This window comes from Schistocerca americana, chromosome X (assembly GCF_021461395.2).
Source record: "Schistocerca americana isolate TAMUIC-IGC-003095 chromosome X, iqSchAmer2.1, whole genome shotgun sequence".
NCBI classification, from domain to species: domain Eukaryota; kingdom Metazoa; phylum Arthropoda; class Insecta; order Orthoptera; family Acrididae; genus Schistocerca; species Schistocerca americana.
Window position 1 is genome coordinate 875,780,914 of NC_060130.1, and position 27,232 is coordinate 875,808,145.

A 27,232-nucleotide genomic window follows, 5' to 3' on the forward strand; every position below is an offset into this window, starting at 1 on the left:
TCATCAACTGTCTATCTGTACTACCAAACACAGCAGCTGAGAAAGTTATAAGATAAACTTAATACAATGACATGAACTGTGTGGTTCTATGATGTTTCTTTCATTCAACATTAATAATGTTCCAGTAGCACCCAATGGCTGGGTGAAGTTCGTATAAGAATGACATGACTATTTGCAATCTGCATATTACTTGTTTTCCACTAACTGATTTTCAGTTGTTTGAATGGTCTTTTACTCCAACACTTCTGTTTCTTACTTTTCTATTTGCTTTTTGCAGGAGGAAACTGTGGATCTGATTGCTTGAGATTTGGTGTCTTCTGCTAAGTACAGTTACTTCAGTTTAGTCTGTTGCTGTTTCATGAACTGTGTGGACTACTGTTTGTTGTTACATAGAAAATGACCATATAGACAATTATTGCAAAGTCATTATTTCACAGGTGTATTTCAAATGGCCAGGTGGACCATTTATATTTTTGTCCTGAAGGCTACATATCCTGTGGTTATGTTTGCTAAATAAACTTGATTCCAGGATTAACATTGCAGAAAAAAGAACTATACAAATTAGCATAGTACCACATGTTGAAAATGTGTTTTATGAACCAGAATAAGGTGTCCCACAGTATGGCTCTAGTTACATTTTCTAATATTTTTTATTTATTGGTTGCTTACCATTTTAAATTGCTAGAAGGTTTAAATGTTTTTATGATACATACTTCACCCCTTACTGCACCATACTACAGCTGAGCCATGGTGAGTTAGGTCATTCCTTGCAGTGCTATCTTTGCAAAAATACACAATTTTTTTTTTATTGTGACTCATTCTTAAGGGAATAGATATACTATGAGGTTGTTGTCAGTATTCACTAGAGGTCTGGGGTAAACACCTATAGTATCTTTATTACACATTTGTGAGTATTCATTAGAGGTCTGGGGTAAACACCTATAGAGTCTTTATTACACATTTGTGAGCAAAGAACAATTTCTTTGTAGTGACTGTAGAGCAATATTCATTGTCTTTTAATGAACACTGTAGTGTTATACATCTTTATTTACAAAAAGCAGGGTTTTATATTTTTCTATGTAGAGCACTCAGTAGTGTGGCTGTTAATAGGTGCATTGTCTTGTAGATACCAGCTGTGTTGCTATAATTTATTTTCACTCTTTTTATTTGCCTACCTTCTCAGGTAATGAGAAGAGTTGCTGAAATGCAAGAATTGGTGCAGAATTCAGAGCAGTATCTGACACAACATCAGAGGGAAGAAAGTGATTCGGAAAGCTCACATATTTCTTCATTAGATTCTGATGCCCCTGGTCAACTGAAACACAGTGATTCATTACTCTTGTTGGCACAGGTAATGTCTCATTTAAATCTTTTTTTTAGTTTATGTTCAGTATCTGCATTCAATGACATTTAGACAAGTTGAAGAGTGGAAGTGGAAAACATTGTAAGTGCCAAATCTCAAATTTTTCAGGAAAATCAAAAAACGATGTATCTCTTCTTGTACATAATTTATTTGTATCTAAAAAATTGAGAATGTATTCTGATATCACATAATTATGCTGCCCACTTCATCACTGCAAAAAATTATGAGGCAAATTAGAAAATAAAAATAATTCATTAATAATATTCTGAGTGCCATATCAGGGAACTAACTGGTTGTAAATGCCAGTAGGAAAGTTCTTGATACTTGTGCCATTAGTACTGAGGTACTACATTTTATTTGTGATAACACAAGTACAGAAAGCAATAACTACCCTGTGCTGATGATGAGGAAATGGCAACATCATAATAATATCTCTCTGTTTTGTAATTGATAAATGTGGCCGAATTTTTGGACGAGGTATGGCATAGCATACATCTGCCGTAGTCTTTCCTTGTTTGAATACATTGACATTTTTCTATTCTTTTGTTTGAAAGTAAGAATTTTAATAGCTGTTTGAGATGGATGAGTATGAGACAGTTTGATCATACTGCATTTGGAGACAGTGTTTCAGCAATGTTTTTAAAATCAAAGAAGTCAGTTGTATGCATTGGAATTATGTGGAATGGGTTCATAGCCTTAGCTGACTCAACAATCTTGTGTAAAACTTTTGGAAAGAAGACACTGGCGCATGGCACTTGGAACTCTTGAGAGAAGCAACACTTGGCACGGAAACTGTGTTCGAAACACTTTCTCCATGATTTGACCCTTGGAGTAAGTCTAGGGAAATGCAACAGAGTACCAAGAATATAATATTACCAAATTCACATTTTGTGGAAAAAATGGTACTTACAATGACTTCAATATACTCTATTCTGTTGTTTCTCCTATTTATGTTATAATCAAGAAGTTCTTCACTATTCCAAGTTGCCAATGCCTGAGACCATCAATATTATCCATAACATTCTTAGTTAAATCTGCAGTAATGTTTTATATCAGTGATATAAACTCTCTTTATTACATGTTTAGAGTCGGCAGAGGTACCTAAAACATAATGATGGAAATCCAGTTATCAATACACAGCCAAGTTATCATATGCAGTGAGGAAAAAACTCCAAAAGTAGCTAAATTATACCAGAGACAACAGTACATCAGCTGCAGGATGTTGCAGGGTACAATAAGTCACATATGCACAGAAGAAAGTAAAAAACAACTTATAACAATGAATATACAAATGAAGTGTGGAGTGATTTATTGTCCCTTTATCAGTCTGTAGGCCACAGAATTTGCTCACATCATTCTTCTGTAGCAACAGATGCTGCTCAGAGAGCTGCTGACGAGTTGTAGATGCACCACATAGGATGAATATGTGACTGTAAAACATAAAACAGGACAAAGTGGATGGGGATGTAAATAAGAGTGCCCGTTTGAGTCTGGCCTTTAGTATGAAGCAATGTTTTGTTGCATTTTTTTGTGTCTATTCAAACTCTACACCCCCTTATCCTAGAAACTGTTGCATAAGAAATTTGTATGGTGATCAGTATAAACTTGCAGAGGTAATTGATCCTGTTGAAAAACTGTTGCAGCTCCTTCAATATTCTCTCAGTTGTGGAACTGGTTTTATTACATCTTTACTCAAGGTATGACACAGATATTTGATTTCTTTTGCACCTGCTACTTCCAACTAAATGAGAGGGACCTCTATATTGCCCCGGTATTTCTACCTGGTTTTGTCTGTAAGAGTTACATTGTCCAAATAATGGTAGAGACTGGGACTGGCTATGTTAATGGAAGATGGCAGGAGTAGTGGCAATACCGAAAGACAATATCTTACATTATGTAGTCAAAAAGGGGTTCAATGACCATAATTTTTTGGGATTTGTCATTTAATGGTAATTATAAATATTGGGTTGGCGCATATGTTAGTAGTGTTTTTCCATTCATGTAACAGAGACTTTAGCCATCAGTAAAATATTCTCCTTCACTATTTGTTTTTTGATAGAAAACAGAAAAGGTGAAAATCTAAGTGTGCAAGATCAGGTGAATAAGGTGGATGGATAATGACTTACCAACCCAACTCCTGTATAGCATCTTTGTCAGTCTAGCAGACTGCGGGCAGGTGTTATCATGGAGTAGCATAAGTTAATGCAGTCTTCCTGGTCATTGTTCTTGGATTGTGTCTTCAAGATGTCTCAGTTGTTTACAATAGACGTCAGCAGTGATGGTTACACCTCTGGGAAGCAATTCATAATGCCCCACAGAGTAGCTGTTCCACCAGATGCATAACATTATCTTTTGTGGATGCACACAAGTCTTTTTTTCGGGGAGTTGCTGCTTTGTTTGGGCTTAACCACTCCTTTCTTTTTCTTATGTCAACATAAAGACATCATTTCTTATCACCAGTGATGACAAAGGATAGGATTGGTCAGTTTTCTTCATGAGCCAATAGATGATGAGCAAGTAGAGATGCACATATGGCCACCCACTGACTTTTGTGATTTTGGCTCGGAGCATGTGGTACCCATACACCCAATTTTGAGCCATCCCCATTCCATGCAAATGTCACGTGCTGGTGGAATGATCACAGTTCATCACATTTGCCAGTTCTCGAGCACACTGATGTGGGTCATTGTGTATTAACGTGTTTAAACGATCTTCTCAAACTCCAAAGGTCTTCCTGAACATGGAGAGTCACTAATGTCAAAACGATCCTCCTTAAAATGAGAAAACCATTTTTTGCTGTGTTCTGTCCAATGGCATTATCCCCATGCATGGTGCAAATGTTTCTGGCTGTCTCCCCTGCTCTCACCCCTCTGTTGAACTCAAATGGAAGAACATGTCAGAAATGTTCCAATTTCTCCACTTGGCAGTCCATTTTCTAGCATCAACAGCTCCACTCACTATCTTTCTAGTTTACACAACAGTTCCTCAAGTTGATAAATTGGTTATGAGTCTGTTACAGATTGTGTTAATTGTACACTTAAGTCACCACAGAGGCCTTTACAAAACTCGCACTGAGTGAGTGGAACAGAAGTGCGACACTGCTGAATGCTTCATTGTTATGTGTGCCTGGTAGTTATTAATGCAATTAAACCCATGATAATAGTTGAAGCATACTTGTTGCTTAAACTGAGATGAAATTTATGGTACCCTAAATAGAGAAACCAAAAATATTTTCTGTTTCTTGAGAATCAACCACTAAAACTGTTAATCTCTAATTGACTTACTTGAAATGAATTGTTTGTGTACTGTGACAGAGGAGGCACCTGTTACCCATCTGTGGTGATGGGGAGCTTAAACAACTATTAAGTTTCAACATTTATTAAGGAGACCACAGCACCTATGTCTACCAGTAAACATATAGTTACACAGTTCTGATCTGCCAGGAAGCTTCATATCAGTGCACACTCTGTTCCAAAGTGAAAATTTCATTCTATAAGTATTCCCCAGAGTGTCACTAAGCCACATCTCCACAACATCCTTTCTTCCAGGCGAAAGCTGTGAGCACTGGTTGTGAATCGTGCTTTGGTAACTCATCCGGTAGAGCACTTGCTGGTAAAAGACGAAGGTCTTGAGTTAGTCCCAGCCTGGCACACAGTTTTAATCTGCCAGGAATTTTCATATAGGTACCTTCCTGATTGAAATAGTAATAGGGAATGGTTGTGGTGTAGACTCTCAAAGCCTGAGGGGCTGTTGTCATGTCTACAGCTACATGATGATAAGATGATACTAGTTACAGCTTAAGGGAATGGCTAAAATTTGCAGCTACTATATTTCCGTGGTTATTACAACATATCAATATATCGTGCCTCTGTGGGTATTCATATTGGTCTTGTTTACTGAAGTATTTTTGACAAAAAAGCAGTAAAATCCTAAAATATCGAGATCTTGTAAATACTCAGCCTGAACTTGAAGGTGAAAATGGAAAAATAACACTGCTTGGTTTTAAAACACTTACTAATTGCTTTTGAAAGGTAAAAACTTGTCTGGTTTGAATGATACTATTTGTAATGATGAAAAACTGTTGATCAGTTAGTTTAATTACTACATGGAATCGAACAAGGGGAGGCTATTTCAAACTTCTCCGATGTTTATTGTTCTGCTGTTCGTGACAGTTCGAATGCTAGGTCAGCATGAGTACATATTCTAAAGTTGGTATTGGTAGTTTTAATGTTACTATTTAAGCCTTGTCATCTGAGGTGAATATATTGTATGTTAAAGGATTGGTGTGAGAAGTCTAATGCTGCTCATTTGCTCATGTGAATAAATGATGGCAGTTAAAGCCATTCAGCTACACAACAGCTGCATCTCTATACATTGTTGGAACTGAAGCTTAATTACAAATAAGTGGGTTTTTTCTAAGTCTACCAAAATGAGAACTTAAGTAAACTACAAATATCAGCAAGTGATAACATACTCGGATAAGACAATGGGTTCAGTTTTCTGTGAAGGTGCAACATATCTAGATTAAATCATGATCAAAAGAAATAGTGTTATAGTTCTGGATCCATCACCCAAAAACCTCCAAAGTGGCATTTCAGTCTCTCAGTGTTTCTATCTAATACTTCCTCATCTAGTTTCAATGGAGTGAATAGTGGAGGATGTGGCTGCACTACCAATGTGCTGTGCTCCAGTAAGACTTTCAGCTTTCACAGGTGTAGCTGTTGTAATAATTCCAGTTGCTGCTGATGCCGCCACTCTTGTATTTGTATTAATGCTACTAGAATGGCTTCCATGTGTAAACTGATTCTGTACACATTCAGAATCGTTTATCTTCATCACTCGTTTTATATTTGTAATATAAGCGCAATTTATTGCAGGTATAGGGTCATAACAGTAATAGACCATGTAACGGTTGAAAGTCAAATTTCAGTCTACAGCCAAGTTGCCATACACAGTCAGGAAAACAAGTCCAAGTACTTCATTTATAAACTGTGTCCAAAAGCAATAGTTCATCAGCCAGAGAATGATTTAGATTCCAGTAATTCATATATGTAGGGAAAAACATTGAAGACGAAGTCAGCCTGGTATAGTTACAAGTGAAGTCCAGAGTGAGACTGTCACCGCTTTAAGGCAGTCTGAAGGCCATATTAGCTAGCCCATATGATTCTTCTGTTGTTGCATTTGGAGGGTTGCTCAATTGCTGCACACTGTTTGTGTTGTCTATACTTTGTGGGCCACCAAAATTGGTGTCATCTTCCTACTGGGATGCAGTACATCGAACTAATAAATTATTTATTATTATTATTATTATTATTATTACCAAGTTTTAAATAGAGGAAGCTTCAATGCATATTATAGAAATAATAATGCCATGTAATTCATCATCCCCTCCCCCAAAGTTTACTTATGGTGTTTGCTAGCCGTGATATTTGTATATCATCATGTCAATGATTTTTAATAGGGACAGAAGCTCATCTCAGATGAAGTAAATGATGCAGTGAGAAATATAGATTTAGGAGACAATGAACCATCTGAGAGTGATACGGATTCTATGAGTACTCCTACAAACAGTCCATCACACCGACCACTGTCTGGTATGTATATAAAACATTTATTTTTGCATATATTACCAAAAGTAATAATATAAATAATTAAATGCACTGGTATTTTGTGTGAGTAAATAATGAATATTTTAAGAATGGGTTATTAAAGCCCATTTTTTTATTTTTTTTAAATTTTCGTGTAATCGGAAGCTAGGCTATAAATCAGTCCCGCAAGTTTAGTCATGGAAATGAATCTTTGAGAAACCAATAGTAACTTAAAACTGTACTTCATAATACAGTCCTATATTGAAGAAAGTTCATGAATGGCCACGAGGAATGTCTATAATAATAAACACAACTTCTGTTACTAGTCATGTACCATCTCACAGGTTCTTTTGTGACTGCAGCTAAAGAAATACATAATGATATTTTGACTTTAATTATACATCTTCAGTTTATTCATAGTGTACATTATTTGCTTGTAACATGAGGCTGACGCCCTTGAATATCGTATAGTCAACAGAAACGTTTGAATAGCACAACACCAAGTTTTCTGAAGTTCCTGGACACCATTTTCTGTTAATGACAAATTTGTTAACTGCAATAGCTGACAAGAATCTCTTGACAGTTGGTTTGCACAGTATACTTAAGTGTCTGGCAGTCCGTGTGAGCTTATTTCTTGTGTGTATAAAAGTAATGTTTGTGTTTGGTGCTTCCCTAACATTTCCATATCACAAGACCATTGCTGACTGTTGACATAGGTGCACGTATGAAAAAGTGGTACTAGTCTTGTGACCCATCACAGGTGACTTCTGGAGGCTAGCCCACACAGCTGCTGTTGGCAGACTATTTGAAGTGTAACGTGCAGGCGGCCTGATGCCATGGTGTGTATCCAGATGTTTCGTACAGGGTTATAGCACCCCTGCACTCTTGGGGAAAGGGCAGTCCTCTGATGTTGGTGTTAGGGCAACTGGTGATACATCCATGGCCTCTGCAGCAGATGCCACAGGTTATGACAGTGGCAGGGGAAGAAGATTCTGGCCTGAAAGAGGTGAGTAGGGGCAGAAATGGCATGTCCACAGACAAGTGTGGTGACTGCCTCCACATGAAGTACCATAAAGGTGGACCAGCGATCATGGGGTTGGCAGTAACTCAATGTCTTGGCCATGAACATAGTGGAATTGTGCCAATGGTGAAATTGTTGCCCCCCTTTGGTGGCGGTACTGAGTAAGACAGTGACAAAGGACCTGACAGCACCAGCCCAGCTGGTGGCGGAAGTGCAAGTGGCATCATGGGAAGGGCCAGCAGCATGCATCAGGGCACCAGATCCTGAAGGAGAGACAGGAGATGGCAACATCCACAAGGAGGATGGGTCCTTCCCTGCAGCAGAGATGTCCCATTAGGCCAGGAAAGGTACTGAGGGAGGAGACAAAGGCAGCAGTGTTGGACCCACGGCCTTTGCCATTGTGTGAGGATGCAGCTGATTGTGGTGGTGAACCACCAACCCCTCACTGGTGCACACAATACAGACGTGGTGGCCAAGGCAGCCATAGACTGTAACCAGAATCTGCTTCAGTTGGTAGCCAAACCCCAAACCCAGATCGCAGAGCCAGAAGAAGCGTGAAGAGGGCCGAGTCATTGGACATTAGTGGTGTAGCGTGACCAAGTGCAGGAGGGTGCATGGCTGATGACCATGGAGCATCCGAGCCAGATTCCTATCCCCCACTGGCATAAACCTGTAGGAACTCGAGTAGCATGTCAAGGCATCATCTGTGAAAGAGTCCATGATGTACTTCTTCATTTGAACCTTGAATATGCAGACAGGATGTGCTGCCTCACCATTAGATTGGGGGTGGGAAGGAGGAGCAGTTACATGGTGAATGCCTTGATGTGCACAGAAGTCACAGAAGATCTGAGGCACAAACTGTGTATCATTATCTGTCACAAGCATATAAGGCAATCCTTCAATTGGAAAAAGTTTTGAGAGGACCTGAACCATAGCCATGGCTGACATTGAAGGACAGTGGATAACTATGGAAATTTTGAGAAAGGATAGACAACCAACAACCAATAAGAATTGAGGAATGATCCTGCAAAATCAACATTGACGTGTTCCAATGAACACTGCTGTACAGGCCAAGGAGAGAGCATTGCCTGTGGCACTGTCTGTTGCATAGCACACTGAGAGTAGGCCACAACCCTGAGACACAATGTCACTGTCAGTGTTCTACATCTACATCTATATGGTTACTCTGCAATTCACACTTAAGTGCCAGGCAGAGGGTTCACTGAACCATTTTCATACTACTTCTCTACCATTCCACTCTCGAATGTCGCATGGGAAAAAGGAACACCTAAATCTTTCCGTTCCAGCTAAAACATGTCTCAGTCGGCCAAAGACTTGGTACAAAGAGAACCCCCAATGTCTAGACGTAGGAGCTGAAGCACATGCCACTGAAGGGTGGCAAATAGTTACATAATGGATCAGAATCCCTGCTCAGAGGCACACAAAACTGGATTGGCAGCAACAGCAGCTGTTGTATGGGAGCCTATAATAGGAAGTCTTTTCACTTAATGTTGCACTTCAACATCTGAGTAAAAACAAAGGAGCTCATCCTGATCAAAAGTAGGATCTGGCTCAGTTGGGACCAGGTACAGCGCATCACCATTGGCGTGCTGTGTGGTACCACTAAAAATGTATTTCATATTTTTAGCGATACAAGGCCCAACACTGGAGGTGATATATTGCTTTGTCAGGGAACAAAGCAGTAGGATTTAACAACGAACCCAAGGGCTTGTGGTTTGTAATGACATGGAACTTAGACCCATACAAGAATACATAAACTTCTTGAGGGTGTGTACAATAACCAAGTGCTTCCTTTTCAACATGGAAGTTTTGCTGCTGAGCAGAGTTAAGTATTTTTTATGCATAAGCTATCAGATGTTCAGAACCACCCTCACACCAATGTGCAAGAACAGACCCAAAGCCATACTGAGAGGCATCTGTAGCCAAGATTAGATGGTGGCCAGGATGGAAGATAACCAAACAAGGAGCAGAATGCAATTTAGATTTCAAAAATATGAACATGTACTTGTAGGCCAGCATCCACCAAAAAAGAATGTCCTTGTGGAGCAATTCATGGTTAGGATGGGCCAACATGGTCGCTCCCAGAATGAATTTTTGATAGTAGGTAATTTTCTGTAAAAATGCTTGGAGTTCTTTTGACATCATAAGAGCAAAGCAGGGCTGTGGCAGTAGTTAAATGATGACATAAAGGCTTTACAACATCCCCAGAATACCTAAAAACCATGAATACACAATGGATGGTGGAAAAAATTGTGACTTGGCCAAGTTGCACTTTAACCCCTTAGTAACTAGGTGCATAATGCCCTTCCATGGATGCACCCATTACAGTAATGTCATCAAGATAGTTGATGCACCCTGAAATTGACACCATCAGTTGCTCCAAAGAAAATGCTGCAAAATCACACTGAATGGGAGATGCTGATATTGGTAAAACCCAAAGGGTCTGTTAATGAGCCTTTTCAAATCCCCCATCCACAGGAACCTGTAAATAGGCTTCAGATAAATCAGTTTTAGAGAAAAATGGTCGCTGGTGAGTTTGTACAATAACTCATCCTGACAGGACAAAGGGCAGGTGTCAATGATAGATTGAACATTAATGGAAACTTTAAAGTTACCACAGAGGTGAAGCTGATCATTTTCTTTTTTAACAATCATGAGGGTGGTAGACAACTAACTTGATGTAATAGGCTGTATGACTCCAACAACATGAGCCTGTTGAATTTTGATTTCACATGATCACGCAAGGCCACTGGAATAGGGTGCACATGGAAAAAGCACAGCTGGACATTAGGTTTCAGGGTAAGGTGGGCCATAATGTTAGTGGCACAACCTAGCCCATCTGAATAAAGAGATGACAACTCAGAACACACAGAATCTAATTACTCGTAAGACACCTGGTCAGAAATGAGGTGCACCACATCCGCAATTGAAAAACCAAAAGCATTGAAAGTATTCAGACCTAACAAATTTTCAGTGGCAGCATCATCCACTACCAGAAAAGTCAAGGAGTGAACCACAGATTTATACACAGTGGGAGCTGTAAACTACCCCAAAATTGGGAAATGCTGCATGTTGTAACTCACCAAATGTCAAGTAACCAGAGACAATGCCAGAAATCCCAAGTCCACAAAAGTTTGTGAGTTCAGCAGCGTCAGTGCTGCACCCATGCCCACTTGTAGTTGGAGTACTTTTTCCATCACTCACACTTCAATAAACAGTTTCTTATTATTTGTAAGCACTGGAGACACACAGTCAACAACCATGTCCATATCTGCAAGAGAGGACTGGGAATGACACCCAGACACTACTTGCCCTTTTTTACTACAGATGTTGCAAGTTGCCCTGACATGTTTCACGAAACAGTATGGGCAAGATGGGAGCTCTGCCACTGCTGTGATTATTGTTTGCCATGTCACTGTTCAGTGCAGTACAGAGGTCATGTTTGTATGGCTGCCACGTGGTCCTCCACTCAATAACTGACATTCGATGATCAGAAACAGGAGCCACTGTGGCAGTGTCACACCAAGCCTCAATTTGATCACTAGCAACACAAGACATTTTGAAAGACTGAGCACTATTTAACCCTTCTGCTGAGGATGGGTTCTTGTGCTGCAGTGCACATTGATATACCTCCTTGTCAGAAGGCAACCGAATGCTGGCATCATGGACCATAAAATCTGCTTAGGAATCATGATGAGCAACAGTAACAAACTGACATTTGCAACTAAGGTCATGGAGTTCAGCTGTCAAAGCCTGGTTGGACTGGTGGGGCTGTTTCTGACAAGAGAACTTGACACAGACTGCAATGATATTTGTTTACATACAGTAATAACTGGACAACTTACACATTCCATGGGATGAAAGTGATGCCAGTTCCTGGAGTGAGGCTAAGTGTCACAACAGCTAGTAGATTCAAGGGGAAAACTAAAAAAGGAAGAAAGGAACAAAGCCCTACACATGTTTATATCCGTTATACCAAAAGTTAGGAAGTGCTGCCGAAGCTGCTTCTCATAAGCCTCCCAGTCTTTGACCATATCATCATAAGGGAGAAAAGGTGGAAGGTATGCTGATGGTGTAGAAGCCTGCATAGTCAATGTAGCCAAAAATTCATGATAGCAACCATAAGAGCCTGCTGCTGCTCAAGACAGATTTGATCACTGCTTCCACTGGCATGACAACTGACAAACAGTCAAATAGACCGAGCACATGGAAGTGAGCACCACACTTGTTGCCAATTGTGTCATAATGCTAGCTGCAACCAGTAGTGTGGCCACTAAGAACAAAAGTGTATTTATCCACTTATAAGCAGTAGAACACAATTTGAGAGAGAGTGCCAGCTACACTGTCTTTATATAGAGGAGGGCATGCCATCCACATTAGACTTGTGATCCACCACAGGCAGCCTCTGATGGCTGACCTGTGCAACTGCCATTGGCAGACTGTTTGAAATGTAGCACGCTGGTGACTTGGAGCCGTAGCACGTATCCAGGTGTTGAGCACAGGGTTATAGCAATTCTACTTTTAGGCATATGTTATCTCTGATCTAATGCTTGAATTTTTATTATCCCTACAACCATATTCTTTTTCAGCACCGTGCTGTCCTGCGAGTCATCCTGACAGAAAACATGCCTATGGTGGTCACAAATTCTTACTGCACTTATGTGCACTTGGATGCATAACCAAACTCCACACATGGCACATTCAGTGAGATACTCAAATCCTGTTGGCCAGATAATATCACAGACATAAAGCTTGAACCATGTTCCATATTCTTTTTACAATATCCTATTGTAGTTACCTACAACATGGTTTATGTACACCTATCAGCAGCTAAAATGCTTCACTCTTTCAGGCTGTGGACACATTATTTTCCCATTCTTGCAAAATTTAACCAAACTTTTCAGCTTAATTAATTTAATAATTTTAGACATGATTTTTGTAGTAACTATTCAGCAATCACAATTAAAAAGGTAATTTATTTAATAATACAGTCCCAAACAGACAATTTATTAATAAAAATTTGAGAGTTGTTTGGTCCAAATTGTAGTGTTAGTCTGAAGAAAAACTAGAAGAGGAAGAATTATGTTACAAACAATCATAAATAACCAACATGGCTAAAACAAAAATGTGCTTCAAGGTGAGAATTTATTTCAGTTCTTTGATTTTTGCAAATGTTGCTAAAATTATATGCAGTTTGTGGTTTTAAGAACTTCTAGAGTAAACTTTTATGATCAACATGCCCCATAATACTTTCTGTCTGATGTCAGGTATCTTCTTACTTCTTATGGGCAGAGGAAGATTGATGATCAACTTATAAATGTGTGTTATGGGTCGCATACGAAATTATCAGATATGATGGAATTTACTTTTTTCATTGAAATACTTTCTACAGTTGTTAAATTTAAGAATTAGAGTCTTTCTTGATAACATGAAATTAGCAAACAAACAATTTCTCATCAGACTCATTAGTATCTCTCTCCTTCTGCCTTCACCACCATCCTTTAGATAAGGATTTCTTTTTCTTTATAGGCAAGGAGCATTTAGGTTATCATTCCAACTCTGTTTTGACAGCCAGCGGATCAAGTTTTGGACTGCACAGTCCAGATAACCTGTTACCTATAGGGTTTCACACAAGTGACCACAGTGTTCAGGTAAGTTAAATATTTTAAGGATTTTTAATGGTTGTACTAAGCATATGTCACAGTTTAAATGTAAATATAAATACTGAAGTAATTATTGATTAGATATTGTGCAGCTTGAGCACATCAGTAAGAAATGAAAATCCCTCACATGTACCTTTCTTCCAGGAGATCTGGTCAAGAAAGTTATGCTAGAGAGCGTCTGAGAAGTCTGTAATGTAGGAGAGGGCTACTCACCAAAGTGAAGCTGTAAAATCGGGTTGTAGGTTGTGCCTGGCTAGCTTAGTTGCCATGTGCCTAGTGCTCAGAGGGAGGCATTGAACCTACAAGCTACATACGTCCTCCTGGAATAGCATGAGTTTTGTAGATCTGATTTGTTTGTTAATATCTTATGGATACTACAGTTGCCCATAAATTTATCTTGTTGAGCTGGTCATGCTATTCAGTCCCAGTTAATAATCACTGTTCTCAGTTCCTCTTCTTCAAAGATTTTATGAATTAGCTGGAAAACAAGCTTATTTCTCTCCTCAAACAATGTAAAGTGCCCTAAACAGATTTCCATAATTTTTACCATATACTGTCAAATTAACAATCAATACGATGTATTTTACAATGAGCACCAGTCTCCTCCTTATCTCTGTTTCATATACAATAGTGTATGTTCAGTGCATTACATTTTAAATAACATTCATTGCTAATGCAGGCTCTTTGGTTATTCCTTGCAGTCCACCATAAAACCTTCCATCAGCAACTGCAAGGAATAACATGTCCACCAAAGCAAATGACTACTTTCTTTCATCACTCATGCACACAGGAGGTGCAACTCCTGTGTATGTTCTTGGCTCTGCATAAACAGAAGCATAGCTACAGTGTTTTGCTCCACTCTAGCTAGTTCAAGAGACTTAAAATAATAGTTTTTTCTCTCTCTAGTCATGTGAGTATCTTCCATTTCTCAAAGAGTCTAAGAGTGTACCCTGGCAATCCCTAATGAAATGTCATATTAAACTACACAGTCTATAAGAGCATTGCCTGTAAAAGGTAAGGTTCCAGGTTCAAGTCCCAGTACATCACACAGTTTTAGCCATTTGGAATTTTGGAATTTGTAGCTATAAGATTTCAGTTTTAAATGTATAAGAGCATTTATGCCATCATTACTTCCATGTATCACCTCTAATTTTGCAAATATACAGGCAAAAATCTGATTTATGTTCTGCCAGCTCATGTATTTGGGAGGCAGGGACTACTTACATCTGCTTCCAGCACCCCCATGAGGTGTATTAAGTTATGTTACATGTACAGAGCCATGAGAGGTGCTAATTAACTTGCTAAATGATCTGAAAGCACTTTGTTGTACCTCATGTTCTGAGGGGTCTGTCTAACAGAATATTTTGAAAACATTAAAAGCATAATTTATCAGATACAAAGAACAATTATGCTGATTGCTGTTTGAAGAAAATTAGTTTTGAAATTATTTGTATTGTCATCATTTATGTGCAATGTGATAAATGAATTCATAATTACTACAGATCTTACTCGCATGACTGCACCCAGTCACTGGATATAGGTTTGTTAATGTCAAATATTTACCACTTTAGTTTAGACGAGTCTAGCTCAATATTTGCTAATAATAACATTGTTGAGTGAGAGAGTACATGTTCCTTGAGTTGTAGAAGACTGTTTTAATTTTCCAGTAAGTTTCAAAACAGTGCACTCTATGCCACCAAGAGAAATATTCACTTTGTATGCAAAATATTACTATACAGTGCTACTGTGAATTAGTATTGTTTCCTAACAGAAGTTGGCTCTGGGCAGAAACTAGTCAATATCAGCCAACTTCTTCTGATCCCTCTGCTCCTACTAACCCCAATTAAGAAGCGTAAAGTCACACTGTGAGTTTAATAATGATGTACTTGCAGACATGGTATTATGAAATCCCTTGTAGCTTTACAACATTTCTCTTTCCTTCTGTAAGAAATTGCTTATAGTTATTTTATTTCATTATTACAGTACTTCAGTACTAATATTTCTGAATGTCTCAAACATTTTGTAGACTGATTTTCATGTGTCTTTTTCTGCAGGATTTACTTAAACGCTTGCAAGAAGACAATACACTCCCATACAATTTTGCAGAAGGTACATTATACCTGGATCCTGATATTATTGACCTAACAATGATACCACCACCAATTACACCAGATGAGGTAAACATTAATTCTATACTAAAATTATTTGTATATTAACATAAAGACTACCTCTCTCTCTCTCTCTCTCTCTCTCTCTCTCTCTATCTCTGTCTCTGTCTCTGTCTCTCTCTCTCTCTCTCTCTCTCTCTCTCTGTGTGTGTGTGTGTGTGTGTGTGTGTGTGTGTGTGTGTGTGTGTGTGTGTGTGTGTTGCAGCTCGTGCAACACTGTGTAATGCCTGAGAGTGCAAAGCAAATGGTATATTACACAAATGAACTAATTTTTATATTTACCCCACAGCTTACACATGAGGGAGCTAATACACTGTTGCCACATCTGAGCCTTCCACCAACTCCATTTGCTGATCATTCACCACTTGAAACAGAATTACAAATAAGAGAACAAAGAATAAACAATAGAAACAAGTGTTCAAATCTACGGACCCACAATGATTCTTTTCTTGGTAAGTTTAATAGTTGTCTACTGAAAGAAATCAGCCTGTACTTTTTTAATCATATGAACTTCATATATTCTTAAGTTTTGCAAAGTTGTTATGCTGTTGTCAAGGGAGTAATATTAGTGTGTTCCCTTAAAAAACACAATGCATACCTTGAAAATTTTTTTGAAGTTTCTCAGCAAAATTCAATCACAACAATTGTTTCAGGTGATTACTCAAATAAAGAAGGAAGCATAGAAGTGCTTTCGAACTCCAGTATGTCAGATACCATACATTCTGGACAGAATGAAGAGTTGCTTCCAGACCTAGATTTAAATTTGGATTTGGAAGCTTTTCTGGCCTCAGTGACAGTCCCACCCCCAAGTCACCAGGCTACTGGATCTACTGAACTCACTCCTGAAGAAATAATGTCTTTCATCATACCACCACCTCCTGTAAATGGCAATGACATACCCACTACTTTGATGAAGGTAAGTAACAAACAGCTGTTAAGAGTTCAATCTGTAGATACAGATGCACAATTCTGTCATTAAATATTTTTTTATGTGAACCTCTTACAATGATAGAAACCTCCATTAAAAAAAATAAACATTGTCCCACATAGTGCCATCTCCTTATGCTTGTACATGAATTTTAATGGCAGTAAATGCAATCGCAAGATACTTGAACATGTAGTCTGTTTAATAAAGTTGCATATATATTCCATTTAGAACAAGTGGCATGCTTATTTGTAATATAGAACATCTGCAATATATTTGTAGTTGCCATGTTGGTGCAGTTTGTGGCTGATAAGGCAGATATTGTAACCTCTCTTTAGGTTCGACAAACCTTTATTGGACACAAATTTAGCATTCTGTAACAACAGATTAAATTCTCCATTAGTCAACAAAATCAAACAATAATAGTCCCCAATTTAAATAAATATAGATCCAGGCATGACTACTTAGGTGTGCATGTGTATATTATAATGTTACACCCAGTTCCAAATAAATATTATGGTAGTGGAAACCACACATTCGTTAAATAAAAGTTCTATATTGAAATATTACACCAGGTTAAAGAAAGCAGATAACAGACCCATCATTCTAGTCATGCTGTAAATCGGAAAGCATTGCAATCACTCTTCAACCAGAAGTCCAATCCAGTCCAAGTAAACAGTAGTGGCAGTGTTAGTTCACTTTGTTTAGGTCAAGTTGGAGTACAGCAGTCAGCAAAAGAAAAACTGAGAGCAAGCTAGCAACTGGGCATCCTCATATTGGCCCCCAACAGAATTTCGAGTGACTGGTCTGTGATATGATTGGCATCCCTGCCACACTGCCACACACACCCTTGCCAGACATGGGTGTTACTGTACACATCGATACATCCATGTCTTCCATTTGCATGTTCATCAGGGGTTTCTAAAACATATGCACTATTCCATTATGCATTCTGCACAAGACAGAGAATACTTTGGTTGGTTGGTTGGTTGGTTGATTTGGGGAATGAGACCATTGGATTGGGGAAGGATACAGAAGGACGTCAGCCATGTAGTTCCTGCTTCTGAAACTCCCCATCAAGCTAATACACACACACAAAGTTGTTTCTCTTAGTTGTTCACATTAAATTTGTTGTTTTCCCTGTATTCCACCCATAATGGAGCTATTTCACCCACAGTAGCTAAATATCCATCAACATACATGCACAACATGAAGATCAAGGTTAAATCTTGTATGTAAATTTAGAATAATACACGGCAGATAATATTGGCAACTGATAGTATTAGCTGATGAGTTGGTGCAGCATGTGATACACTACATTTTGCTACTGCTTGTCTGCTCCCTCCCTCCTGCTCTCCCGCATTCTTATAAGTTAACGGCTGTAATTATTATTATTATTATTAGTAGTAGTAGTAGTACTAGTAGTTTCAGGAACAGTAACAGTCAAAAAATTAATACAAAAGGTTTAATTATTCTATAATCTTTTTAGTATAAATAGTTTTGTTATTTTGAGCATGAACTTAAGCAGAGAGGAGGGGAGGGCTTTGGGGGTGGGAGGGAGATTGGGAGAGTGTGAAAGTGAGTTGTGTGCATGCACTAGAGAGTGTGCACACATTTATCTTAAGCAGGTTTGCTGGTGCATTAATCCTGGTATCATTCTTTCAGCTTTGTTTTAAAATTTGTTAATGCTTGGAAGTCTTTGATTCAGTAAACACAGTACTATAAAGAAACTTATAATTCACAAATATGAACTGAATATTTTAGCTCTAATACTTGTGTGAATGTTCAAAAAATATGCAGCTTTATGTTCTGTAAGGCCATGCAGCTTTTAGTGCATGTCAAAATAGTATATTGGCTTTTGAATTTTCAGGATGATAAACCAATTTTGAAATATCAGAATGAAATTCCCAATGAGGGACAACCATCAGATGAAAAGAGTCGTGAAAAAGATTTTCTAACAATGACACAGCATACTGATTCCTCAAATTTCATTGATGCATCCAAAAAGAGTATGAGAACAATTGAATATGCCACTATAAATTGCAAGAGTTTCTCTTGTTGTGGAAAAAAGAAAGCAAGTCCACAAAAGAATGCAAACACAGAAGATACTATTCGACCACCACCAAGAAATGGCCATGATATGTCCAAACCACCTGCAAGACCGCCAAAATCTGCCGATCATTTGAAGCAGCCAAGCATCCCACCAGAACTAAACTCATTAACAAATCGGGATCTACAAAGAGAAGAGAGTCCTCCACCACTGCTGCCTCCTCGAAATGACAGTCCCAACCACAAGCCTCCCCAGAATGCATGGTTACCTCACAAAAAGCTTTCACCCACACCTGTACTCTGCCAGGTTTGTATAATTTTGGAATTTATGTTGGAAGAATAGAATGTTTTACTGCCCTTTTGTTATAAACTGCTTTCCTCTGTGTATTAATATATTAATATTTTTAGCTTTCTCTTAAATAACGTTTGTTTCTCTCTTTCTATTTCTCTCCCTCTCTTCCCAATTGCTAGCAGAACCATTCTTTGGGTATACTACAAAATTTAAATTTCAGAGAAAAAGTAACTAAAAGTGAACTGGTTATAATTTTTGTGTGCAATTCCTATTCTAGACATTTTTTATACATAGCTACTAATTGCTGTAAATAACATCAACTGAATACTGAATGCCATATTCAGTCCCATTTATGATAATGATGTTGTACAGTGACTGAGCATTGAGTATGAGCATAAAATTGTTTGGAATCTTTGACAATCATTTTCTGCAGGTACTTAGTGAAACAAATAACTAATTAACAAGAAATCTCCTCCTCCACACAGTCTTTATCAAACTGCATCACACAGCAGGAGGTAATATATGTTTCTCAAAGCCTTTGTGTGTTCTGCATAGAAGGTTTAAACTGCACTACTTGGTGCCCTAACAAAAAATACCTGAAAGGACTGTCACAGGGGTGCTATCTTGAAAGCCTTTCCAATAAAGATATCTTGTAGTAGCCTACTGCTTATTTTCTACTACCTCTCATGATTTTACCATCTAATATTAAAATTAATTTGAAAATGATGTGCAACAGTAATATTTCTCTCTCAGTAATAATTATGAAAATCATTTTTATATCAAATTTTTAACTTCTGTTGCTTGCAACATAACAATTTTCTGGTTGTCTGTTTAACTCTTGTACATGTCATTATTTTTCTTCAAATTCTATTCTCATAAATGTGTTTGTTTTTGACTTAAATGTTAATGTACCAATCAGACCAGAAGAGGCTCCATGAGTCAGTTGCATATCCTTCCCAAAAATTCCCTGATAAAGGACCCTGCAATTCCAAAAGCTAGGAATTTTTTTACCTGTTTTTAATTTGTTTATCGGCAGTATTGAAATTTCACCTACTGAAGTACTATCCACCCTTTCTGTCTCCTTACAATCTTACCAGTTTAACAATTTAATTCTCCTTTTGATAAAAATTAATTTGACTGCCCAAATCAAAACATGCATGCAGTAATACTGTTAGAATACTACAAATGTATGAAACATATTGTAATGATTGACTTCAGTCCATTTTATGTTTTAGGACACACCAAACAAGACTTCACAACACAGTCCTGTGCCTATTATTAAGGCGGTGCGGTGTGAACATTCAGACAATTCTTTGGTAACAACCCCTAGGTCTTATTTTTCCACTCCATATCTTAGGAATGGCCATATTATATCAAATGCTGGGAATATGCCACAGATGAGAGAATTACTCTTCAGTAAATCAAATGCAACGTTAGTTGGATTACTAGAGCGGCTGGATGAAGTCATAGAACAGTGCTCAAAAGCACAAGCTGCAGGAGGTGGAGCCTGCATGGATGAAGCAAGGTTTCAGGCAGCTAAGGAGTTACTCACAAACGAAGCACGGCAGTTGGTTACAGCATCAAAACTTTTTGTTAAGAGTGCGACAGATGCTTCTGGAAAGGATCTAACAGAAAATCTGGCAAACTGCCTGTACCACCTACGACGGCTGACTGATCTTGCTTCAGATGTGACTGTGCATACAACTTCACCTTTGCAGACAAGGAATCTTATTGTAAAAATTAGAGATGTTACAGAAATGTTCAATGAAACAGTCTCATCTGCTTTAGGAATGACTGAAGTCCCAGAAACTTTACTGCTACACAGAGCAGAGAGTCTGGCTAGTGTGCTTGCCACACTGTTACGAAGTTTGAGGGTCTTTTCTCCATAGCACAAGAATTAGCATAACTAGCTTATAGTGAAACTTGTAGATCAAGAATAAGATACTCATTTCTGTCTGTTAGTTGATATATAGCTTGTATGTACCATAAATAAATCAACACATAAACTACATGTATTTTGCTGCTTCGCAGCAAGTTTGCTAGTTTCTAACAATGACCAATTGTGTGTACAGTGTAAATTTTGGTTTTTACTTTTTGTTATTACATTAGTCAGAAAGACAAAAAAGTGAGCATAATAAATAATACTTTACATCATGGCAGCACAAAAGGAAGAGCACTGAGAATGAAGAACATCTGTAGTAACAATATACATTTTTTATGGAGCAGAAATGATTCCCTATGTAATTAAAGAGTTGAGGTTTTTAATGCAATTGTAATTAAAGTATGTAGATTCCACAAGGAGTTTTTCACTGTCATGAGAGGTGGTTATTACTAAAGAAACTGTTCCAATTTATGTCAATATAGATAGCAGAAAACTATCAAAATCAGTACTGCACAGTATTTCAACAAAAAAATACTTCTTCCGCTTTTAAATATATTCATTTTTCATTGTTTCTGAGAGAACTAATGACCTTTAGGAACTGATAATTTCATTTATCAGCTAGAGAAAATTACATGATGATTCTTCATTGTTAAACAGAAGCTTCTAAAGTGCTTGCCAGTTTAAAAGATGTAAAATATATAAGACTGAACACACCTTTCCTTACTTCTTCTATATAATGCTTTCTCTAGAAATCAGAATTTCTTTTCCAGCATGTATCATTAACTTTTTGGTTTATTATTCCACTTTAAATTGCTCAACAGTTGTATTTAAATTTTTGGTTTGGTGAAATAACCATTTAGGCTCATAGATATAGTTACACCATCAATGTTGTTATAGCCTTCAAACATCTGTCTTAGCCTAGTAGTAAAGTTTTATAACAGATTTATCTGTGTTTTCTTGGAGTGTTTATGGCAGCCATATGCAAACACTTAATCAGCATAACTACCAGTAGGGAAATTGTCACACTGCTTTCACACTTAGCACAGCAAGAAGTTTTCAGAATCCAGTATTAGCTGAAAGAAAGAAGGGCTCAAGGAATACCAGTCTATAGGTGAAGATCATCACAAGCTTGTTTAACATTATTCCAGTTCACATTGTTTCCAGACAGACTCAACACTTCTCCTAGAAAATTGAGAATGGCCTCCCTTCATTATGTTGGAAGTATCATATGGATAAAACCTCCCTCCATATCTCTCAAAGCATTGTCTAGTGGAAAGAAACAGACTGTATCTCTACCTTAACAAAATAGTTGACAGTGTGGCAAGCATTCCAGAAAGTTCTCGTTACACTATTCATCAAGCAGCAGGTGTCCTGCCTTGCCACAGTAGAAATACAGTTTAGTTTCATTTAATAAGAACTTATGATCTAGTTGAGACTAGATTTTTACTTTCTTAATGTGACAACTCTGACATAATATCTGTACCGAAACTAACCGTACATACCAGTTGACAATTTTTAGGTAATCTCTCTCACCATACTCCCTCCCTGTACCGAAACTAACCTTACGTACCAATTGACAATTTTTAGGTAATCTCTCTATCTCTCTCGCTACACTCTCTCCCTCCCAATACAAACATTATTCTCCAAATAAAAAAAGAGGAAGTATCACCTTGAATAAAAACTGTTATGGCACCTATAATGAATTCCATATGCATGACTTACAATTATGTGTGGTATCTATATTAAATTCTTGAAAACAGCCACAAGTCACACTTCGTATTTATAAAAAGTTATTACTTATAATAAAAATACAAAGTGTGACTTCTGGCTGTTTTCAAGTACTTAGTTTTAACAGTTGCTCCCCCTGCAGGCAATGCCTGCTCTTGATGTATCTATATTAGTTAATTTTACAAAAGTTTTATTTACTGGTACTCAGAAAAAGTATACATACTAAGAAAAAAGTGTGGACATTATAGAACATTTAGGTCAGAATAGTCTTCAGTGAGAACACTGTCTACAGTATTTTCTGCTATGCCATTTCAATCAGTTTTAAACTTATATTAATTTTACGCTGTGACTGATTTACAGTTCAATAAAAATATGAAGCTTTTCTATTTATTCATTCCAGGAAATACCAATGGTGTACATAACTTTTCAGTTTAACAGTTCTTCACTATAACCTAGAATAAGTCTTAAAAGTACAAATCATGCACTACTTGTAGTAAGAAATTGTCAGTTTATTTGATATTTTTAGTGTTTTTTATTTCAAGAGGATGAAGATAACAATGACAATATTTACCAGACTTTTCTTGTATTTTTTTATTAAGAAAGCTATTTATACTGGAAGTTATTACTTTTCTGTACAATTAAAACATTCAAGTATACTTTGCATTTTAACATAATTCAAAATGTTTGATAAAACTAGTCATTAATTTCTCATTGTCTATTTATATGTCTGTGTGTGTGTGAGTGTGTGTGATAACACACACACACACTATTTTTACTTTGTAAGAATAAGTTTTTGCCCAATATGTATGTAATAGTATGTAATAATTGTGTGTGTGTGTGTGTGTGTGTGTGTGTGTGTGTGTGTGTGTGTGTGTGTGTTAGCACAACCTGTGTCAAAGAAAATTACCTGTAAAAGATACATTATTATGAAAACAGAGTTACAAATAATCCTGTTCATCAGGTGTACAGATGGTTTATCATTGTTGATATACTACTGAAACAATAGCTTTAAAATTGTGTAGTTATTAAGCCTTCTTTTGTACCAAAGTTGTGATAACTTTTAAAAATGGTGATGTATAAATCCCATCTGTTGGGAAAGGGTTGTTTCTTGGATGTTGTCGATTTCTTTCACTTTGATACTTATCTGTAAAAGTTGTGAACTTACATAATTTAATTTGACTAAATCAACATTACTTACAAATATTGTAATATCTCAGTATCATTGGCAGTCTGAACAAATGAAGATGAATTATTAATAAAATATGTACTGGCAATGAGACTTGTTTTTTTAATTCCTTTGGAACATCTTATTGAAATGATATAGCCCATACCAGTGTAAGTTGGGAAACATGACACTTTCACAGCTGAAGTCATCAACTACTGCTTGTCTTACACCTTCAGCTATTTTTGTTCCCACAGACGTATAACATTCACAACAGCAAGAAGCAGCCTGCAAAGGAATGGTGCATTGCATTCCCAGCAGGCTTTTATGGCTGCTTCAACTGCTAACTTGGCTCTATGGATTCCCACGCACTCCCGTACATAGCAGAACAATACATTTGAGTGAAAGATAAGGTTTTCTCCTCATGATTGATTGTAGACACTAACAGTCAGGTTGATGTGATGTTCCTTAATTTCTGGAAAGTACTAGGTAAAGTTCCAGACTTGCTACCTAAAGAACAAAACAGTGTGTATGGAATTTTAAATCACTTTTGTGATTTGATGAAACATTTCCTACCAAACAGAACACAGCATGTCATAATCTTCACGCAGAAAAGTAGTTTAAAGGTACCCCAAGGTAGTTTTAGTACCATTACTGTTTACATCGTATATAAATGTCCATGTGAATAATGTCAGAACCGTCATGAGCCTGTTGTGTACAGAAAAGTCACAATTCTGTAAAATTGTAGTGAAATTCAGGGAAGACCTGCAGGAGGTCAATGCTTGATGCAGGGATTGGTTGTCAACCCTCAGCACAAAAAAGTAACATATTGTGCATAAATAGGCAGAAAGGCCCATTATTTCTTGATTACCCAATCGCTGAACATTTACTGGGCACAGTGACATACATTTACATATTTGTGAGTCTGCATACAGAGTGATTTAAAGTGAAACAACAACATAACACTAATTTTAGGAAGGCAGAAGCCATACAGAGTCATTGGAAGATCCCTCAGGATGACAGATGTAGCCTACAGAATCCTCGCTCAACCAATACCAGAGTGTTGCTCCTCATTCTGTGATGCTTACCAGGTACGACTGATAAAGGATCCAGAGGATGGCAGCACATTTCACTGCATGTTAGTTTAATAAGTGTGAGAGCATTATGGAAAACTTCAGCCAGCTACATTGGCAGATGCTACAAGAGCCATAGTGTGAATCATGGTATGATTTACTGTTAAAAATCAATCAACATACTGCTTCCTCCTGCATACATCCCACAGAGAGTAAAATGAGAAAGATTTGATTTCTTTTGGAGGCTTACTAACAGTAATTCTTCCCATGCACCATTTGTCAATGAAACAAGAAAGTGGAAGGTGACAGTGGTACACGTAGTGCCTTCTGCCACACACCATAATGTGATTTGTGGAGTATATACATAGATATATGTTTCTGGGTTTCTAGCTGGGCTGATGTTTCCATTTTGCACATAATATTTCAGTTACAGACGTAGTCATCATCATCTTTTTCTTCAGGTGTGCCAAACAGTAGTCTTTATGTGTACTGCTGCTTGGATTCCAACAAAACTGAGAGACAGAAGTGGTGCTGCACCCCAATTTGTAATGAGCATCCATTACTCCCTTATATGCACATTTGGGGTTATTCATTGAAATATTGTGCACAAAATGAAATCAACTCAGCTAGAAAATACTCCCTTTGTCACTTTTCCAGGCTGTACCAATATACATCATTCATCTCCAGCTATTACATTTTTAAAAACTTGTGGTTGGTGTGGGGAGAGTCCATCATTTTTCCTGAAATGTCTCGGGTGAGTTGTTTGTTCCACCAAAAGCAACTTGAACAAAAATTTTGCAGACATCAAGTAAACTTGCATCCAGGGAATCAATGCTGAGCCCAACTTCTTCAGGAATTTCTGATATAGAGAAATGATCTACATTGCCAGAAAATCAATTATTACCCCTGGAAAGGTGACATTCATTTTAATCTGGGAGATGTAATATGCCACCTGGGGGATAGTAGGTGTACAGATAATGGTTTGAACATAATCTGCCAACAGACAGCATAGTGATAAAGCTACCAGGGCACTATCTGTGTTTACTCTAAGGAATTCTCACAACCAGAAGGCTTAGTGTGGTGCAAATGTGTGGTGCAAATGTGTGAAGCAAGCAGGCAACCACGCCACAGAGATGCAATCGTGCTTCTTACAGCCAACTGACCTAGTTTGAAAGTGGCTTTCCAAGTGGCAGGATGGTTCTTTTGGAGAAACGCCACACAAGTTGGATGTGCTGTGCCAGTTGTGCAACAACACTGGTCTCAGTGGTCACGTGAACATTTTCACACCCGTAGACAAGGTTCTTGACATCCACGCAGCACAGAAGCCCACCAGGATCATTGTATTGTAAGGGCAGCAGTGGCAGGTCGTGCAGCTATCACAGCACAGATAAAGGGGCTTGTGAGCCCGGATGTGTCAGCACAACTGTTGCATTCTGGATATTGGTAGTGGGACTAGAGGCACACAAATCTCTAGCCTGTTTTCCACTCACACCACAGCATCGATGTGCACAGATCAGTTGGTGTTGTCAGAAGATAACTTGGAAGATGAAATGACATGCCTTGGTCTTCAGCACTGAAAGCAGATTCTTTCTGCATGCAAGTGATGGTCATCTGTGCACACAAGGAAGACTTGGTGTGCACTGTCTCATAGAGTGCATTTGTCCAAGACACATTTGTCACCCCAGACCTTATGGTCTGGGGTGCAATAAGCTACAACTCTCGTTCACCTTTGGTGTTTCTGGATGGGGAACTAACCAGCTCTTGGTACATGCAGAATGTTGTTACACCCATTCTTTTGCCATTCTTGCAACAGGAACGTGATGTGTCATTCCAGTAGGATCATGCTCACTCACACACTGTCCATGAAACTCGACGTGCTCTGCAAGGTGTGAAGCAACTTCCTTGGCCAGCATGATCTCGATGAGAAGTGACTTGTGTGACTTGTCAACGAATAATTCTTACAGACTACATGAACAGTTCAAGCAGTCATGGAATAACATATTGCAGGACAGTATTCACCATCTGTACAATCAACTGGATGCCAGAATCAGCGCCTGTATTGCCACCCATGGAGGCTACACCACATACTAATTTGGGTTTTTCAGCACGGGCAGATACCTAGCACCTCAGAACTGCTTGTGCTATTTATCTGTAAATGTAATCATTTCATGTGCTCCATATGCACTGTTGCAACAATAAATCCTGAGTTAACTGAAAACCTCTAAAAGAGTGTACTAATTTTTTTTCTTGTGGTGTATTATCAGAATTTTCACCAATTCAATAATATTCATATGCTG

The 27,232-nt window shown here is 37.9% G+C and overlaps 1 protein-coding gene across 1 annotated transcript in view; it reads left to right on the forward strand.

The window, feature by feature from the left end:
* The window catches only part of LOC124555477, a 308,379-nt gene extending 284,402 nt beyond the window's left edge, over nucleotides 1–23,977 (forward strand). The window contains exons 17-24 of the mRNA XM_047129401.1: nucleotides 1,184–1,351; nucleotides 6,825–6,957; nucleotides 13,523–13,644; nucleotides 15,711–15,833; nucleotides 16,114–16,276; nucleotides 16,478–16,740; nucleotides 18,620–19,105; nucleotides 20,326–23,977. Coding sequence (XP_046985357.1) covers nucleotides 1,184–1,351; nucleotides 6,825–6,957; nucleotides 13,523–13,644; nucleotides 15,711–15,833; nucleotides 16,114–16,276; nucleotides 16,478–16,740; nucleotides 18,620–19,105; nucleotides 20,326–20,979 — 2,112 coding nt within the window. The 3' untranslated portion in view covers nucleotides 20,980–23,977. The remainder of the gene's footprint in view (nucleotides 1–1,183; nucleotides 1,352–6,824; nucleotides 6,958–13,522; nucleotides 13,645–15,710; nucleotides 15,834–16,113; nucleotides 16,277–16,477; nucleotides 16,741–18,619; nucleotides 19,106–20,325) is intronic.
* The last annotated feature ends 3,255 nt before the right edge of the window (nucleotides 23,978–27,232 follow it).